General features: G+C 46.6%; 1 protein-coding gene across 1 annotated transcript in view; it reads left to right on the top strand.

Moving 5' to 3' along the window:
* Positions 1-4,786: 4,786 nt before the first annotated feature.
* The window catches only part of TMEM272 (transmembrane protein 272), a gene marked incomplete at its 3' end in the record, with an annotated part of 19,193 nt that continues 3,844 nt past the window's right edge, over positions 4,787-20,135 (top strand). The window contains exons 1-3 of the mRNA XM_035898020.1: positions 4,787-4,844; positions 12,589-12,648; positions 19,293-19,375. Coding sequence (XP_035753913.1) covers positions 4,787-4,844; positions 12,589-12,648; positions 19,293-19,375 — 201 coding nt within the window. The remainder of the gene's footprint in view (positions 4,845-12,588; positions 12,649-19,292; positions 19,376-20,135) is intronic.

Genomic DNA, 20,135 nt, shown 5'->3' with positions numbered 1-20,135 from the left:
GAGTGGGGAAACTAATGAGGATGGGCTCTGCCGGCAAGTGCTCCTGCATCCCACAGCTCCCATCGTGCTGCCGCTGAGAGGTGTGTGAGCGGAGAAGGAAAAACAGAACCTGAGCCTCCCCTGTGCCTCCCCATTTGCGGGCAGGGTCCCAGGGAGCCAGCTCTGGGGTCCCACCGGAGAGGACTCTCCCAGCTGGCTTCCATCGAAGGCTGGATTTTGCAGTTCCTCTGTTCGGTCTCCCACGCACCCAAGTGAACGGATTCGGCATCCGCTGCACTCTCAGGTAAGAAGGATTTGCTGGGAAGGGGATGATGTGCTGGGATAAAAGCCAGTGTGGGGCTTTGTGGTTTGTCAGGAAGAAATCGGCTCTGGAAGAGGACTTTGCTCTGACTTTTTTTTTAGGAAAAAAAAAAAGAAACCATTCCCTCTAGCAGTCTTTAGAGAAGAGACCTTGTTCTGGAGGGGCTTGCTGGCCCATGTGCACCTAACGTGTCCCAGCAGGACCCCTCACTGAGTGGGAAGTAGGGTCTTAAGAAGCCCCAGCAACTCTGCCTGCTGTGTTCATTAGTGCAGTGTGGGGCACCTGAAGCTGGGAGAGGGCAGAGCTCAATTTGAGAAGGCTGAATGCCGTAGGACAAGCGTGGAGGTGGCTCTTGTTTGGGCTGACATATGGAGGGGACAGCATGAAGCTGCCCTTAGGCTTTGCCATTGGTCAGGGGTGCGCCAGTTGGTCAGTGCTTCTCTTCTTTTGACTTGTGTAAGCTAAACATTTAGGGTGAGAATAATGACCAGAAAATTAGTTCAAACCTAAAACTGGCTGAAATAACAAAGGGACTGGGATGAAGGGTCTGTGCAACAGAGGCTTGTCACGGCTGCTTGTCAGAGACAAGGAACCAAGTTACAACAGAAGGCAGCAATGTGGGACACAGCGCGAGCACCAGGCAGGCAGCAGCCAGCATTCTGGGGCAAATCTGGCCACCGGCCACCAGCAGAGAGGGCACTGAACGGGGAAGTGCTGGACAGGCTGGGGGAGGCACAGGGGTGCTGTGGCTCTGCTGTGGCTGGGTTGCAACCGGTTGCCCCAAAAAACAGCTGTGTGGAGAAGTCCTAGCCACCTGCAAGGGGCTCAGAAACTTTTCGCCCCCCTTGCTGGCCCTTGGGAACACAAAAGTAGGTCCCTTCACCTTGGGGAAATGACCCCAGTGGAGGGGAAGAGGTCCAGAGGCTGGCTTTGGTCTCTAACTTTTTTTTCTGTTGTATTCTGAGTTTTCCATTTTGCATGTGACTTCCCCAACTCAGCAGCAAACCGGGAGCGGGCACTGTGTGGCAGGACATCCACCCTGTCTTTGCATGCCACCAGTCTTCATGCTGCACCACTTGCAGGTTCCTGTGAGTTTCAGTGATCAGTCCCCCATTTCTGGCTGCTGAGTTTCACTTTAGCACCCTCATGCATTGGCACACAGGAAAATATTCATCTTTAACACCCACAGCAGCTTCTGCAGAATCACTGAAGGGCTGGGGGGACAGGGGCAACACTTATTTATCCAGCAAACACAATGACTTCTCTGAGGGATTTGTCAGTCCTGTGGGAGTCAAAGCCAATGTCTGAGGAAGGACTGCAACCATCACCTGGTGGTGGTGTGTGTTGTGTCCTTGCGTGAACGTGTTTTGTGTGCAGCCATCATACATTTGCCTTCTTTATCTCACCTGCTAAAACTGCAGGCAAAGACCTCTGATTCACAGTCATTTCTGGGCTCCATCACTAGATGGTGGCATGCTCCCAGATACCAAGTCCTCCTTCAGTTAATCTTCACTTTTTTCCTTTAGTGTAAAATAGCAGTAAATTTAGACAAAACATATGTTTTACCCTCTGCTCACGGAAATACAACATTCCCAGCCACACGCAATTCTGCTCAAGATAATTTGGTATTCAACCAATTTTTAATATGTCATTGGTTCTGTTGACATGGTTTCTGTAAGACTTACTGCTATAAAAGTAATTCTAGTCATAAACATTTATATAAAGACTAATATTACTGATAACAATTCTCTGCCTAATTTAAAATATATTTGTCAGCAGCCAACAGCGTATTCAAAATGAACGCTTGTCTGTGCACTTTCTAGGAATGAATCGGCACCAAAATTTTTAAAGTTTAAAATTAATGTGTCATTTGGTTTTGGAAACTACCAGTTTCCCTTCCTCCTTCCTATTTTCCCTGAGCATGCAACAGCGCTCATTTCCTTCCTTAATATATTTGTCAATAGTTGCAAGCCAAAGGCAGAGTATTTGCTCTTCTGAAGAACGTTTGGTGGCTGAGATGAGGAGTATCCACTTCCCAGAAGTCAGGCACTCATATGTAATCTCCATTCCAGTCCATCGTTCAGTATTGATGGAGGTGTCCATTGGGATTTGCAAGGCTTATTATAGCAGTAACGCCCATCAAATGAGGCTTGTGGCGTAGTATGAAGATAAGGGCTGGAGAAGGAGAGCTAAAATCCATGAGACACCTGATGTGATGATGCACACTAGAAACCTGGGTATGTACCTTGGTGGCCAACTGCTACACACAGGTGTCTCGGCATGGGTTACTGACCCTATGGGATGGCCAGGAAAGCCTCAGTCCCTGCTGCTTGCTTGGCTGCTGTCCTGGTTTTGGCTGGGATAGAGTTAATTTTCTTTCTAGTAGCTGGTATAGTGCTGTGGTTTGGATTTAGGTTGAGAATAATGTTGATAATGCAGGGATGTTTTCGTTATTACTGAGCAGGGCTTACACAGAGTCAAGGCCTTTTCTGCTTCTCACCCCACCCCACCCCACCAGCGAGCAGGCTGGGGGTGCACAAGAAGTTGGGAGGGGACATGGCTGGGACAGCTGACCCCAGCTGACCCAAGGGATATTCCAGACCATATGACGTCATGCTCAGCATATAAACAAGGGGAAAAGCTGGTTGAGGGTCTGCTGCTCGGGAACTGGCTGGGTATCGGTCAGCGAGTGGTGAGCAACTGCATTGTGCATCACTTTGTATATTCTTCTATCATTATTATTGTTTTCCCTTTCTTTTCTGCCCTATTAAATTGCCTCTATCTCAACCCATGAGTTTTACCTTTTTTTTTTATTCTCTCCCCCATCCCACTGAGGGGGGGGAGTGAGTGAATGGCTGTGTGGGGTTTAGCTGCCTGCCGGGTGAAACCACAGCAGCTGCTCCCCAACAGGTAATGCCAGACCCGCCCCTATCACTGCTGTCACTGCCAGGAAATAGGAACCGCAATGCCAACGTGCAAGGAGCCAACCCCATCCCATTTCCCACGGCAGCAGAGGGTCCTGTGCTGCTGCTGCAGCTCATGGGTCTCTGGGCTTGCGGGAGAAAGCAGGCTCCCAGGAGACAGACAGCTCTGTTCAGCCATGTCTGGTAGGGCTTGGAGATGCTACGGAGCAGGGGTATAGCCATATATCATAGAATCATAGAATGGTTTGGGTTGGAAGGGACCCCTAGAGGTCATCTAGCCCAACCCCCCTGCAGTGATCAGGGACACCTTTAACTCGATCAAGTTGCACAGAGCTCCATCCAACCTGGCCTTGAATGTTTCCAGGGATGGGGCCTCCACCACCTCTCTGGGCAACCCCTGCCAGTGTTTCACCACCCTCATTGCAAAGAATTTCTTCTTTATATCTAGTCTAAATCTACCCTGTTTTAGTTTAAAGCTGTTACTCCTTGTCCTGTCTCACCCGGCCCTGCTAAAAAGATTGTCCCCACCCATATCAGCTGGGTGGTACACATCTATCTATCTGCAAAACGTGTCTGGGGCCCTGTGGTCCCTGGTAGGGTCCGGGCCAGGTTGGGATCTGCATTGCATGGTGAGAAATCCTGCTGAGGTGGGTTTCACAGCTTAGAACAGAATGAGGCTAAGCTTAAAACACTGCTCTTTACTCATTAGGAAATTTAAAGAGGTTAATTTGAGGCATGTGCAGAAATGCAGATTCCCTTCCTCCTGGCCTCCTCTACACACACCTTCGTCTGTCACACAGTATTGGTGGTAGACCCGTGGTGGCCTTGGCCAGGGCTTGGAGCGTGTGTGTGTGAGTGTGTGTGAGCTTTACACACTCCCATTGACACTGGATGCTACTTAACTGTCTGGTGCTGTCTGACGCCCAGGCTTTGAATGCCTAGCTGCTTGCTCATCCCTCACCCCACCTCAAAAAAATTCTTCTTTACAAAGAGCTGCTTTCTAATACAGCTACTTTTTTATCAAAGGCATCTTGTTCTGGGGTCCCTGACGTTCGCCATTTTTATTCTATATTCCTCTTCAGAATCTTCCTCAATCTGAAAACTGTTTTCATCCTCTCTCCTCCCCTTTTCTTTATTTAATTCACTTTTGCTCCCTAAATAATTTTTGCAGAGGTTTGTGTAGTGAACCCTACCAGTTTCACTGGGTTTTCTCATAACAGTTGAATACACTTTGTCCTGCGCCAACCTCACACAAAATCAAGATAGGTCCTTTTACAGTTTTCAGGGAGGCAGCATTAATACTTCTTCCCCAGCCTTCCCATGACCCCAAAGCCTGAGCACCACCAAGCCCAAAGCTGCTGGAAGGCATACCCGACGCTGGGTATGCCACACTCTGATGGCTGCTGTCTGGATTTGTGGATGCTTTGAGGTTTTTAGGGGGGGATAGTGAAAGCCTGCTGAAGTGTGTGAGTGACTCTGACCCGAGACGCTTAGTTAAAGGCACTTTTGCTGACCGTATTCATTTCTGTATCTCTACAGACACCTCAAAAGGCGCTTTACAATGACTGCCGGCCTGGAGAAAGCCTGCCACCGGTGCATATCTAAAATTGCCAGCAATGGTAAGAGAATTCTGGTAGCAATCACTTTCTGTCATTAAACAGCCCCGTAGCTAAGCCAGTTATATAAAGAACTCTTTCCTAGGCAATTTTGGGTGCTGATGGAGCACACAATAGTAACTGCAACCTGACAGCACCTGCCTGCTGCAGTATTTGGATCATAGCAGACCAGCGTAAAATTCGAACAAATACAAACACCACCAAGTACCTAAATATGGGCTGCAGCAGACAACCTAAGCAACATCATGTGTTTTTCTCCTGTTTCAAGTGGTACCTTACGTACAGTCCAGAAGAAGTATCTGCAGGGCAAACCACCTGGTAAAGAGCAGCACAGCCAGCCTGGGAACCAACTCCCCCGGGAGCAATTCCTGCAAAGCAGAACTGCTGCCAGCCTGTGTGCTGACAGGGGGACACAAGGCTGGGGACAGAGTATGGTCAGAAATAGCCCCCCTTTCACCCAGAGCCATTTGGAGCAGGGTCATCTTCGCTTCACTTGCCCAATCCCTGGGACAAGGGCCACCGCAGGCACAGGCAGCCCTCATAAGCAGCCACATGTTATGGGTAGGAAGCATCAGTTATCTGAACAGAGGTCTTTGCATGACAGCCTGGCCTCACTCGGGTGTTAAAACAACCAGTTTGTCCCACCCAGGGTGGAGGACGCAGAGGGGTGTAAGGAGCCAACAGTCTTTTTAGCAGGGCTGATTGTCACAGGACAAGGGGTAACACCTTTAAACTAAAACAGGGTAGATTTAGACTAGATATAAGGAAGAAATTCTTTACAATGAGGGTGGTGAAACACTGGAAGGGGTTGCCCCGAGAGGTAGTGGAGGTCCCAACCCTAGAAACATTCAAGGCCAGGTTGGATGGGGCTCTGAGCAACCTGATCGAGTTAAAAGTGTCCCTGCTCCCTGCAGGGGGGGTGGGTTAGATGACCCCTAAATATCCCTTCCAACCCAAAGTGCTCTATGATTCTATGACAGCTCCCAGGCTGGGTGAACAGGCTGCTCCTGCTCTCCGAGGAGCCATGCAGCAGAAAGCTGACCTGGGCTGGGGGCCATGCAAGCTTCACGGGATGGCACAGGAGAAATACACTTCAGGGATGAGTTTTTGTGAGACCAGGGAAACAGTGTCATTGGCAGGAGGTTAAAATCCAAGGGTTTTAAAGCAGCTTACTCCCGCTGACTGCATCTCCTTTTCACTCCGAGTTGCAAGGGCCTCTTGCTTTCACTTTGAGGCAGTAGCAATTTCTAATTCCACTCAAATATAAGAAGGAAACCTCTTGACCACTCACTATAATTGATACTTCACCCACACTAATCGCTGCATTTGCCAGTCTAGGGCTGTTGCCTTGGGATCTTTTATATTTGTGCTTTTGGCTTCACTTGAAAGGCTCTCAGAGTTCAAAATTAACTTTTATTAATGCTTAAGCCCTTTAACTCCTTTGCTGCCTTACAACCCTTCAGATACAACCAAACCAGGGGGACAGACAGCGCTGGCGTGGGTTCAAAATGCCCGCGCCCACAGGAACCTGGCACAAGCAGGGATGGAGAGGACATTTTCTGGCCCGCTTCTTCATGCTCATCATTGCCCCAGGGGAAAGGAGGGCTGGGGAGTGACGAACACCGGGGGCCATGGAGCACGTGGTGCTCTTGTTACGTCCCAATGAGCCCCTGGGAGTGAGACCAGGCTGGTGTGGGCTCCCTCACATTTTCTCTGATTTTTGTTCCTACCAGTTTCAAGCAAAATGTCACTGTTCCCTGTTGGTATTAAACTGCCACTGGGACTCTAATGACAACAGAGAAACTAAATGATCTTTCTGAAATTTTTTTGAAAGAATGGGATTATTTCTGATCTCATCTATACTCTCTTACACCAGAAGCAGTGTTAGGTTAACAGTTGGACTTGATCATCTTAAAGGTCTTTTCCAACCTAAACGATTCTATGATTCTATAAGCATCCTCTCAGGTACCCGCAGTTACCCATGAATAAGGCAACTCAGAAAATACCGTTCCAGGAAACCCATTATCTTTACGTTTTCATTACATTTAAGTTCAAAATCAACTCAGGTTTAGCTATGGACCAGCTAGTGCATCCAAAATTGATTTTCTGTTCATTAAAATGCAAACCCTCCTGAAGTGCAGTGACACTTAATTTCACTTTTCTCATCATCCTGTGTATATTTTTCAAAGAGTGTTTCAGCAAAGCCCCACATTTACACCTATGGTCTACTGATATTTAAATGACTCCAAAGAGTCAAGCTTCCTATGCAGCATCATTTGAATTCTTTTCATTCTTGGTACAGCAATTTAAGTTCAGAACATTAGGGCAGTCTTTAATTAACCAACCAAAAAAAAAAGAAGGTGGCTAAGGTGGCTAATCCACTACCCTGGGTCTATTGCAAAGCAAACTGGTGGCTCTTTATGTAATGCCCAAATCTTGTTTAACAAGTACATCTGGAAATTAATCACAAGGGACAAAATCCAGAACCTAGACCATGGCATAACTGTAGTTCAGTAGCTAGAGGCATCGCATCACGTTCAGACAAGCCACTGTGCAATATTGCCTAACCCCCAACCTACATCTACATTATCTACATCTACATCCTCCCTATCTTGAAGGTACCCAGATTACTGGCACCTCCTTGTTCTACACCATTTCTGATGAAAGCAGCATTGCTGGTGTCAGTGCTGGAATCTGGAACCTGAATTTCAGGTGGTGTGATCCTGGCATTCCTTAGCTGGGTACCAAAGTGCTATTTCACAGTAACACAACCTTATCTAAGCAAAGAGTGATGGCATGCAGCAAATACTTAGTGGCCCTGAGCTTGGATTTGGTCTGCAAGTCAGTTTTATCACACTTCCCCGGCCTCCTGTGGTGGCTTTGCACTGGGACTGGAGACCTCCATGGGAATGGCTGTTGGTTACACCGAATCCTCCAGCTGTTGAGTATCTAGTTTGGTCAAGGGATTAAGGCACCTCAGGGGTGGGATTCCCACCATTCATCCCAGGAGACTACTCCACCAATATATCTCCTTGGTATGGCATTTAGCCTTATGGACAGAGCAATATTTGTTTCTGCTCAAGTTCACCTCATGTCTCTACCTTCATAGCTCTTTGGATCACTCACAGGACCTTTTCTGAGTGCTCAAACCTTGTTATTTTCTCTCTTTTGACTGTTGGTTAGCCAAGCTGAACAGATTTAAATTCTTTTCCTTCAAATTTAGTTCGTTCAAGTCTTTTCTGCATATCCCATCTGATGTGGTGACATTTTCCTGTCACTCAAAAGCCCAGAAAGACATGTGGTATCCACAGCTACCAAAGCCATGGGCAGACTCGTCCCCGGTCTGTAAAACATATGACCTTTCTGGGGCTCGTTCCCTGGAGAGGTCCATTGAGACTTGCTCTGCCACCGCAGCACCCCCCCACACCGCATCCTTTCTTTTCTCCAAGTCTCCATCAATATGGGATGGCTGCAGATACTGTGAAGGAGTAAAACATGGATAAAAATATCTGCTACCCATCTGTACCCCAGCCTGTTACAGCGCCGGTGTCCATGCTGCTGTAGAGCACACGGAGACACTGCTTGCTAGGCTGGTGCACTACCATCTGCATCTGCCTCAGGGCATGATCAGTCCTGGGCCAACTGACCCGAATTTGCTCACATCCAGACAGCTGAGAGTCAGCGCCCTTCAAAGTGGTGCTCCCATGGGGTGTCTGAAGGGAGCACTGCGAGTTTACACCTGGACCTTTGCTCCTCAATGTGTCTGTGCAGATAAATCCAGGGGTAGCTGCAGAAATTGTTTGGAAGCTGGTAGCATCTCATTAAAAAAAAATAAAAATTTTCCTTTTTTTTTATCAGGACATAGACTCATGGCAAAAACCTGACAGGCTACAGAACAAACAGCATTTGGGATTGATGGCTAATGTACATGACACTTCATTTATTACTGTGTTTATTATCAGAGAACTTGTCACACACTCTATTGAGTAGGTTGCACTACAGCCGTATTAACATACTACCTAAGAAGAGTGGGTAGGTTGAGATTTATACTCATAAATCACTTCTGAAAATCCCGTGAGGACTCTTCTTACCTGACAAAAAGCCCCACTTTTCTCTGTCTTCAAAGTAAACGGGGACAGCCTGAGATAATTTGAAACTTCCAAGTGCTTGGAAAAATCATGGCAGCAAAATCAAGTCTGAGGAGCCCACAGGTGAATTGGTGTAACGTCCAATACTGCCTCCAGATCCATCCCACATGCCAGAGGAGAACTCATCTGCTGCATGCCCTGATGCCAGGCACATAACTGGGGATGGGGAGCAAGGGGGTAGCAGAGGGAGGGGAGGAGAACTGCAGTACAGAGGCATTGCGACGGGAGACGGAGCAGCTCAGGAGTCAGATAGAAAGAGAAACCATGATGTACAGCCATAATGCTCATGGTGATTTCAAGTTTCTTTACGTCTATGCCGTGGAAGAGTGTGGGGAGACCCTGGCAGGAGTAGCTCAGCTAAATGGCAGATTTATATCAGCCAACCATCCTGCCAGGCAGGAGACACAAAATCTGCACCCACCGATTTGATTTTTGTGCCCAGAGATTTCAAGGAATGTGCAAGATATACAGCCGCTTGCTCTCCTCTTCCTCTGCTGTGATCCCAGCCACGAGCTCTTCCCTTCACCCATTTCCTGGCACATGGGGATTTGCTCGCTAATGCCTCCCAAAGCAGGACCTCACCAGTGCCCCCACCACAGGCAGTACAGAACCGGGGCTCTCCTGCCCGGTGCCCTGACACCAGCTCTGTGGAGCTGATGTCCTTCTGAGCCATGCCCGGCAACACTTCCCTCCTCACACTGTGTTTTTAGAGACTACCAGCCCCTTTTTTTGTGACTTTTTCTAGCAAGGGGTCCAAGGGGCTTCTCTGACCAGCCTGTGAGGTGACGTTACTGACTTAAAAACATCACAAGCCCCGCATGTGAAACTGCACAGATAGCAGCGTCCTCTCCGCAGAGCTGTGCTACCCTGCGGCAAATAGCGATTTCTTCAGCAATTTGTCTTTGGACCAGAACGGGGCAGCACAACCCAGACAAATCCAGGCAGAGAGTGTGTGTGTCCCAGCTGAGCAGCATTTCTGTGAAAACCCCACATGTTTCGGGGAAAACAGTCTTTACTGCTGCTAGCGGCACTGCGAGCGGCTGCAGAGCCCTGCCAGTTGTATAGTCAATTGTTGAGAGTCTCACTTTGTTAAACATGGATCTGGAAGCCTTCCCAGACTATGCATCTGCCCCTCCAATTCGAGACCTAAGAGCCTGTAGCTGAATGGGGAGATAATGAGTAAATACATTCCCAGCGACTGCTTTGGGAGGGGAATTAATGAGCCATTATCTTTTTCTCTTGAGCTGCGAGTGGTCCCTACCTCCCATTTTGCTTCTCCAAAATCAAGCTATCGGGTAGATGCTAGACACAAGCAAACACCTGTGTGCCAAATGCGCAGCCCCACATAGGCATGGGGGCCTCCGAGCCCTTTACAGAGCTTAGAGCAGTGTCCCTCCCTGGGGGTCAGATGGACCACGTGCTGCATGATGAAGAACTGACATGAAGCCTCCTCCAAACCAGGCTCCCAAGTATTTGCCCGTGCAGCAAGGGCAGAAACAAGAGGTGGGTAATGGCACCACAGGCAGAGGGGTGACGCCGCTCTGAGAGCTGTGCCGCGGTGACACAAGACTTCTGGCAACACCAGGCCGTCGATGCAACTCCTGCACACCCGACCTACGTTCATTCGGATACCAGATCAACGAGTTGCCCAGTGCCCGTGGGCACTGTTTGCAGGTGATGTTCATGGGTGTGTTGGAAGCTGAACTCAGCTGCAATAACATCTCTTCCAAATATGAAAATGATAGTCTAGATAATGTAACAGCAAGAGGACCTCGCAAGAAATGTGACATGTGGTGAAAAGGGAGGCTCTAGGCTGAGTTGTTCTAATGAGAGGCTGTCAGCATTTGAAAGAGCTTAGTCAAGTGTAGGACACTATTCAAGCAGACGGAGAATTTCTGTACAGTGCAGCATTCAAGAGATAGGAGACCCTGAGCAAAAATGTGTGTGTGAGAGAGGGAGAGAGAGCGGCCGACGGGGAGAGGAGGAGGGGGTGGCACTAAGGAACAAAGTGCTTTCTTCAGCTCAAAATATCTTCAGTCTCTACCAATTCATAGAGATAATAAACATGCTACTTCTGAGAAAGAAAGATGTCTCTCAAGCGCTGAAGTGCAAGATCCTCATTCTCTGCTGAGAAAAACCCGAGCAGCGTGTGGGGGATGGTGTGTTCCCATGCAAAGTGTCTGCGAGTCAGAAAGCCTGGTGGATCTGCCCTGAATTTTGATGCCGCTCCTATGTCCTCTGTCTCAGTTTCTCCTTCTGTAAAATGGAGGCACCGATGTTTGCCTTTTTCTCTCAGGCGCCCTGAGGGAGATGTTTTGGCAGGGCTGCAGGGTTTCCCAGAGTAGCACTGTAGGCAGGGTGGCTGGCAGCGTCCCCGCTCCTGCGCGGCGAGGAGGACAGGATTCGCCTTGCAGAGGTTGCAGTTCTCTGGCACGGGCAACCGTGTGACACAGTTTGCTTGGGGAAGGGCTGGTCCCAAACCAACCCCGAATGCTTGCTCTGAGATCTTTTTCGTAAGCCTCCAAGGAGACATCCTACTCCTTTTCTTACCCATGCCCTTCTCAGCCCCTCTGCAATCTACGCCCACCTCTGCTTACCACCCTTTTGCCTCCTTAGGCATCTACTTGCAGACTGAGCCATTTGCAGAAGCGCTCTGCGGGGACGCTCGCCACAGAATGTCCTCATTACGTTTCACTCTCATTTTGTAGGGCAGCGTTTCACTTCAATATTGCCAAGTGTTCATGATTAGGCACAGAGGTGATGGCTCTTGTAAGACAGGCTGCTCACACTGCTCTTGACGCTGTTGTTCCTCACTTTCTGCAGAGGTAAGCATTCATCCTCTGCAGCATCAGGCTGTGCTGGGAAAATATCAGGGCTCAGATACGCCAGCAGCTCTCTGGGGAGCCACTAAGCACCTCAGATCCACTCATCCGCAGGGACAGTCTATGTGCACACCTAAGAGCATCCTTCCATGCAGCTTAAGCTGACCTATCCCAACGACAAAACCCACTCCTTGCAGCAGGGCTGCTGCTTTTGTGCTCATGAGCTGAGCTGGGTCAGGGAGTTAGACCACAGCCAGAAACTACTCACGTCTGCCATAAAGACAGTTTATTTAGCTATCAGTGAAAACTGAGTGGAATGGCATTAAAGCTGCTATTTGCTTAGCAAACAGATACGGCTCATCAGTTGCCATGGATTAGCTGATGCAAAGTTACTTGTTACTGCGCAGTCACCTGGCAGTGCCTCTGAAGCTGATGCAGGCGATGGCAGCAGCGGCTGAGTCCTTGCCCTTGCAATAAGACAGCTAAAAGTAGTAGCAACAAAAGCAGCTGTCTCTCATGGCTTTCCTACTGATACAGGGACTCACAATGTAGGAGTTAAAAAATGGAAGCTTGAGCTCTGAGAGAGTGATAAACCTCTCACTGCTCTCGTCATCGCATGTGCTGCAACAGAAACACGATTTTCCCACCCTGTGGAGTGCACTGCCTTCCTTGCTGCAAAACTTTATGGGTAAAGAGCATCTGTAAAGCACTGGATGGAGCTGCAGGTCTCTCAACTTCAACCAGCCTCACTAACAGTCTTTCTTTTCTCACTCACAGCGTGCTTTATCTTTGGGCTCCTCGCTTTCCTTGCCTTACCACTGTCCATGACTTTTACAGGTAAGCTGGCTACTAAAGCAATTTAAAAACACAAATTTCCCAGCACCGTGTGGCAGGTTAACGCATCTTGCAGGAGAAACTTTAAGGTTTTTAAAGTTTCCAGCTGTTAAACCTGTACATTGGTATTTTAGCTTCAGACAGAACCCCAACCCATGCTGCACGGTGGGGAGGAAGCAGTGCTTGAATTCTGACCTCATTTGTCTTAAATACCCCCCCAAGCGTGTCTCACCTCAATAGAGGGTGGGAGGCAGGGTACTTGGAGATACTACCGATACATTTTTTGTACCTCTGATGGTTTGGGTTTCTTTAAATTTAACCATAACTCTGAATTTTCTGATTGTGCATTGCTTATTTTGGTTGCACTTCCCATTATTTCTTTTTACCATGTAGCTGCTGGCATATTCTGAGCCTCAGACCAATTTTAACTCACTTTTATACTGGCATATTTACTTCAGCTCAATTGCTGCTTAGCCTACCAGCACCTGGCAAAGGGCTGTGGGTGTTTTGGCTCTGTCTGTGGGAGGAAGCTCAGAATCCGACACATGAGAAGATTTCATTAATCAGGATCCCTCTGTATTAACGCCAAAATCTTAGAAGCGTAGGGCTGGAAGGGAAGAAGAGATCATCCAGGCTGCTATTTCTCTACCTTTTTGAAAGTGAGACCTGGTTTTTGGCTGATCTGTCTCTCTGTAACCCCCCAAAGGCTGGATTTGCGAGTAGCATTTCAAGATCAAATATTTAAAAACGGAAAAGAAAATCCTTTGAGCTGCAGGATTTTATACATTTTCAAACTGCATAAGGCTCTTCTTTTCTTTCTTAAGCATCACATTTTCCTTACTATTAACATAATTTTTTTTGTTTTGTTTTAAAAAACTGAGAATTTTCTAATACTTCATTGCTCCCTTTGGGCCTTTCACATCCTTCACAGGGATTGCTTGAGAAACATTAGTAGAGACACCAGCCCACCTCTGCTCTCAGACAGGCTCGCATGCTCACGGCATCCCTGACAGATGTCCGCCTTGCCCTTGCTCAAGGAAATTCCACAGCTTCCCAAGGAGCCTATTTCAGCATTTTATTGCTCTCACAGACAAAATATTTTTCCCTCTATCCAACCTAAATCTTCCCTGTGGCAAATTAAACAGATTACAGCCTGTCCTGCACACCGTGGTCACAAAGATAGATTGGTCACCGTCCTACTCAAGAGAACCTTTGAACTGTTTGAAAGCTGCTATTATAATCCCATTCCATCTCGTTTTTTTCCAGAGATCTCAAAACCCTCTACTTCTTTCAACCTGACCTCACAGGTCACTGTTTCTCTAGCTTTTTTTTTTTTTGCCTTTTTTTTTTTTTTTTTTTTTTGCATTTTTGCCTCTCTCCTTTGGCCTCTAGCCAATGTAACTATTTTTTTTTCCCCTCAGAAAAAAAAAAGACGGAACACAGGACTCCAGCTGAGACCTAAGAAATGAGCAGTGCCAAATAATTAGCTCCTCTGTTTAACATGCAGGATTCCTGTAAATGCACCTCAGAATGAAAGATGCTCTTTCTGCACCAACTCATTGGTTCCAAGTTAGTTTATGGTGCATTGTAAGCCCAGATGGTTTTTGGCAGTGCTGCTCCCTATCAGACATTTCTCTTTTTTTATTTACATTGAAGTTTTCTCTCCTATACTCAGTGTTCAGCTTTATTGGCTGTCATCTCATAGATTTTGAATGTCTTTTTCCAGTGTATTCCGATCATTTTGAATTTTAAGTCATGTCCTCGAGAGCCCTCACAATCATTCCAGGTGGGTGCCCTTGAGAAGTTGTTCACCTTCTGCCTGATGATGAAATGAAAGATGGTGCAAATGAACTCTACATGCAGATACTGTGGAAAAGATGCATCCCACCTAGATTTGGACCGCACGCATCTGTAACCAAGGCATGTGTTGCCCCAGGAGCCAGTTAAGAGAAGCGGGTGTTCCTGACAGTGAAAATCCCATGCCCTCTTTTAGGCATTAAGATAGGATGACTTTTAAGGGAGTCGGGACACCTAGCCTGTTGGCATCTACAGTTGGCCAAACCCACAAACCCCTTGTTCAGCTAATGGTTGGTGCTGCTTCCTTTATCTGGGGCCTTCAGAGCACCAGTGATGACTGTGGTAGGATTCTGATTAGGGCATCCTAATTAGGAATTAGGGAGTTCTAATAAGGGATTAAGGAGCAATTAGGAAGCAGAGAGATGGACTGAACTGTTACATCTCAACACTTAGGCTCTTCTGCTTATCCATGACTTAAAATTGCTATTTATCACGTAAGAGGATTTTAGCTTTAGCTTTTCCCCAGGCTGAATACGTCTGAGCTGTGGAATAGGGGTGGGAAGGTATAATTCAAAGTGCGGTGCAGCTTGCATGCACATCAACTGCCAGCCTTCTGGAAATGAATCCAGGGCTGGAATCTGACCACTTATAATTTCCAAGAAATATTTCACAATATCTTTAACATCAGTGAGAAGTGGAAAGTGTATGGTAAGATATTAGCCTGGAGCTCTGGGTATCTCTTGCATCAGATATAGAGCCCCTTTTTTTTTTCACAACTTACTGAAATTAAGAGATAATGTCGCTGTAATATAGTGTTGTCAGAGGATATTGGTTTCCTGCAGCTACATATCTGCAAAGGCATTTTCAGGAAAATCAAATGTCAAGGAAAATGCAGATATTTATTATCCAAGCAAAAGCCTCTGATTTTCTGATAACATTCTGTTATCGTGATCTTGGAGAATAACTTGCTGATGTGCCTCCAGTCATTCTGGCTCTTGCTTTCTGCAGAGGAAAAGTGTGAGATATTTTCAAATGTTAACAAATTTATAATAATACTTGTTAAAACTCAGAGATGAATAAATGGTAGCCCCAGTACTAATTACACACTAACATTATGCACATTTAAAATTTGGTAGTACTGTCAACCACAGTGTAAGTCAAGATGCATGAAAAGGACACAGCAAATTGTCCAAGCTCCAGACTTGTGACATCATTTAAGCCACGGATTGTTTAGCAGCTTCCTAAATTTTACTGGTAGCGATGATACTTGCTTTTCACCAAACACTCCAAAAATAGAGTGCACTACGGAATGACCTCATAGACCTTTTTTTGAGAATTTTTTTTTTTGTTTCTGGGACAGTGAAGGATTGCTCCCAATAACACATTCTTGTACGTTGTCCAGACTACCTATATACACAGTGTTCCCCAGGGGTAGCTAAATCACATTTGAAAGCTGATGACATCGTTTTCTCAATAGGCAGTCTAAATTTTTCCCTGTTCATTTTAACCCAGTACTACTCCTCATGCTCATATCTACACCAAATAATTCCTTGGCTCTCAAATGCTCCCAATAGTTGTCTGAAGCCTGTTCTCATGCTCTGTACCTTTATGTGGGAGCCAGTCTTGTTCTTTTAACGGTTGTTGTTAACATAAGCTTTCCTTGCATTTCAGTCCTTCGGCCACTCACCTTTTCTGTGAGTTTCCTCTGACTTGCTGATATGCTTTCTGATAAAATGGTGCCCAGAAGCAATTACTTTGAGATAAATCCTCTGCAGCACCTAGATCCTAGTGTAAAGCTCACAGTCTAGGGCCTGACCGAGGTCTGCACTAAGTGATGGCAGCTGCAGTCATCCCCTAGGAGCAAATGAAAATGGCCTGGCATGCTGTGTCCTCTGTCTCCTATTAGAAGAGAAGGTGGGGAGTGGGCACCAGGCACCAGATTTGCCTTGCTATTCAGCAGCCCTCCTTTACTATGGGATGCACTTCAGCCATTCAGCTGCCTGACAAAAGCAAAGCAGCTAAAATGAGGCCACCACTGCATTAGCTTTCATTCCTCCTGACCCCTTGTCTCATGGATAATCATGAGTCAGAGGGATAGTTTGTTAGTAATGACCCATTGCAGGCCATCCCACAACCCTGCCCAAACCCGTGTCCTTAGAGAAGCAGGCATTGCTCATATCTTGATCGCTCACAAGTGCTCTTTCCACTTGCCTGGACTTTGTGTCCTGGATCACAGTGCAGTGTTGCTCTGTGGTAGCCAAGAGGTAAAATGTGCAAGTACCTCTGCTGTCCCCAAGCCTCCCCCCTCTTTTTTTCCTTTAGACACTGTGCAAGCTGTTGGACATTCTTGCTGTGTCTGGTCTTGCAAAGGTTGATGGTTTATTCATTTGGACTCACATGCTGGTCTGTGTTGTGGTCAGGTTCGATTGCTCTTTGCTCTAAACCACAGATTGCTCTGGCTTGCAGGGAGCATCACACCAGGAGCGGAGTTTTGATCTCTCATGGTCCACATATTCCATCATTAACAGTGAAAGGAGAACATGGCTGATGCCCATGGGAAAGAAGCGCTAGCACCGATGCTGTTCTACCCATTTTGGTGTTCCCAAATAAATCAGGCATGTGCTGTGTGTGAATTGATCGGCACATGATGCGTGTGCCTAGATTTCACTGTAACAAGTGTCAATGCCCATCTGTCAACAGTTAGGTCCATATTTCCTATTCACCCACAGCACTGTATTTTTTAACTTACCACTGTATTACCCCCTTTCTCCTCCTCTTTTACTGTCATATTTGCCTGGAATATTCTCCCCAAAACTGCAGAGTTCCACTGCCTGTCACTCAAATCCTTCCCAAGACTGACTGCTGTCATGTTACATATATGAAAGGACTCCATAATAGATTTGTCAGAGAAACAGAATCATAGCTCCATGAAAAAAAGAATTGGCATATTTTCTTGATATTTTTTTTTTGGCCTCAAATCAAAATCTCAGTAACACACTGGAAATAGCAATTGCTTAGGTTCTTAAATTGAAATATATTCCCTGAGATCCCTGGCCAGCTGCTTTTGTGGCAGGCTATTACAGGGCCAAGGACTCTAGAAACCCTGGAAGCTGCTTTCTGAAAATGATATAATTCATGACGATTTCCCTGCTGCCCACCCCTGTAAAGCTGGGAGTCTGAGAAGGTCTCAGAGTTACATAGTGGCAAAATGGGCACAAAATTACAGCCTTGCAATAGGGGACAAAAAGGGAGAGAATCCAAATCCATCTACGTCCAGCCCTTTTCAATTACAAGAAGGCTGGTCAGAAATACTCAGTGTAAAAGAGTCTACTGGACTCCACAGCCCTTAAACACAGCAGATGATTACAAAACACTGCCCAGCATCCTATGACTAACATAAGAGCTACAGCAAGCAACCACAATCCAGAACACCTGTATTAAGAAGTGCATGAGAGATTCTGGACATTAGCAATGCTATGGCCCAGCAACAGCAGTGGGTTTGGTGGGCACATTGACAAGCTGAAGAGGATTACAGCTACAGAAGAAGGCAAAAGCACCCCACTGGTACTTCTTTCCTGATCCCAAGCCCCCTGTTCAGTGTAGTTCTGAACATGGAGTCAAGATGTTCCACCTGAGAGATGTTTAGCACTAAGACCAGCACGTTGCTTTCAGCATCTTGCATCTAGATAACCCCAGTTGTTCAGAGAAAAGTAAAAACTTCTCCTTGAAAGCAACTTATACACAGAGAAGAAAACAGAAAATCCTTTCCGGCCTCTACAACTGACCATCAGAAGCCCTGAAACATGGGATCAATAACAATAAAATTATAGTGTAATAAACAGTTTGAAATTGACTAAAGATGGGTCGGAGACTTGGGACGGGGATTCATCTCGGCTTACTTTAGATATCTACAGCTGTCTGTCTAGATTCCTTGTATAGCCACAGAGAGAAAGAGGCACTTTCAGGGCCAAGCTCATCTGACCTATTTTAAATGCCTATCTTAGGATGAGATGAATTGAATTTTACAAGTGTCTATTTCTCCCTATTGACTATAAAGAGAGGCTAGGAAACTAGTTCAGATATGGATGCCTGCATTGCAGACATCTATATTTGGACAGATGAGTCTCACTGCCACAGACCTGTATCACAAGCTTTGGTGTCTACTGCCAGCAACATCCTTACACTGCCATACACTCCCTTCCCTAAAACATACCCAGCTTTCTCTTTCTAGCAGTAGGTTTGAGGGTTGCCAGGATCCCCGGCTCCATAACAACCAATGCTTTTAGCCTCCAGCAACCCAAACAGCCTGGAAACTTGAGCTTCTGTGGTTCCCTGTCAGCTGCCTGGGAAGCTAAAAAGGTTCCAGGAGCTCCCATGGGTGCTGGCTCCCAAGCTTTGAGGCATTTGGCTCGGGAACATGCCACACACAGGTGCCAAGGAGCAGGAAAGGCCTGAGAGAAGCTTATCAGAATCCCTTCTTTTCACAAAGGGTTTTGATTTTCAATGAATTTTGTACTGCTGATGAAAATTTCCTGTCCAGCTCAGTCAATCATTCATTTAACAAAGACAGAGTGGCTGAAGCTGATGACCTGTGTATGCGGCTCAGATCGGTAACGCCAGAAGAACAGTAATGCTGCTGTTACCTTTGCTCTCTCTCTTTCTTCTCCTGCCTTTTGCTTGTTCATGGCCCTTACTCCTGTAGCGGGAGATGCAAAACCCCCTTTAATTTAGCTCCCATTTCAATAGACGCCAGATATGAGTCTTGGGTCTAAGCGCGACATTTCACTGTACAGCTTGTTGCACTATTTGATCACTTGAGATAACAAACATTATTAATTTTTGCTGTTCAGGAATGAAGTTTTTGGAAGATTGCCCAGTTCAGCCACTAATTCCATTATATCTGTTGGTGGGTGGCGTGATTGGCAGCTTAAAGGTAATGTGCCTTCTATGTGTGAAAAATATTTTGTGTGACTAGACTTTGACTTGCTAGTTAAGACATAATGATGGCTCCAGACAGCTATGTGCATGTAGTACAGAAAAGAGCTCTCTGGCTTGAACTGTGCTTGTTCCAGCACCTAAAGCACCCGTCAGTCAAGTGAGACGCTAATGAGTTCAGCATTCAGCACTGTCCCACACATTGTGGTGTGACTTTCTCCTACATCACAGCATCTGTGCTACCATCCCTACTGAGGGAAATGACTATATAACACAGATGCCTGTGGTAAATGGAGGCCTATTTCCACAAGCAGTCCTCCAAGCCCGCCAGACCTTTCTCCTTCATTTTCAGACACACAGGCCAGACAAAAAGTGAAGTTACTCTCCTACCTTTGGGAATACCATAAACCTACAGGTGTTTGTACACAGTCCTTCACAAGTTCAATTTATTCCCACTCTGACCTGGTCAGAAGCAATGACTATGCAGCAGCACGGCTTCCTTCCAGAGTAAATATATCTTTGCCTCACAGCAGGGCTTATTAATCTATGCACAGCATTTTCTAACCACAGCTACCTGTCTTCCAGTGGACTGTGCTCACTTATATCTTCACTGAGCCAGAGCCTGACAAGTAGACAGCCCCCCATACCCATATTACACCCTGCTCACTGTAAAGCTATAACTCTGCATTGACTCTAGGGTGAAGGATCACCCTGTTCTGACAGTCCTTTCGCAGACAGTGTTAACTGGCTGCTAGCAG

Source organism: Egretta garzetta, unplaced genomic scaffold (assembly GCF_000687185.1).
Source record: "Egretta garzetta isolate BGI_Z169 unplaced genomic scaffold, ASM68718v1 scaffold377, whole genome shotgun sequence".
Classification (NCBI taxonomy): domain Eukaryota; kingdom Metazoa; phylum Chordata; class Aves; order Pelecaniformes; family Ardeidae; genus Egretta; species Egretta garzetta.
Note: the sequence above shows the minus strand (reverse complement) of the source record. Positions and strands in the feature narration are given on the sequence as shown.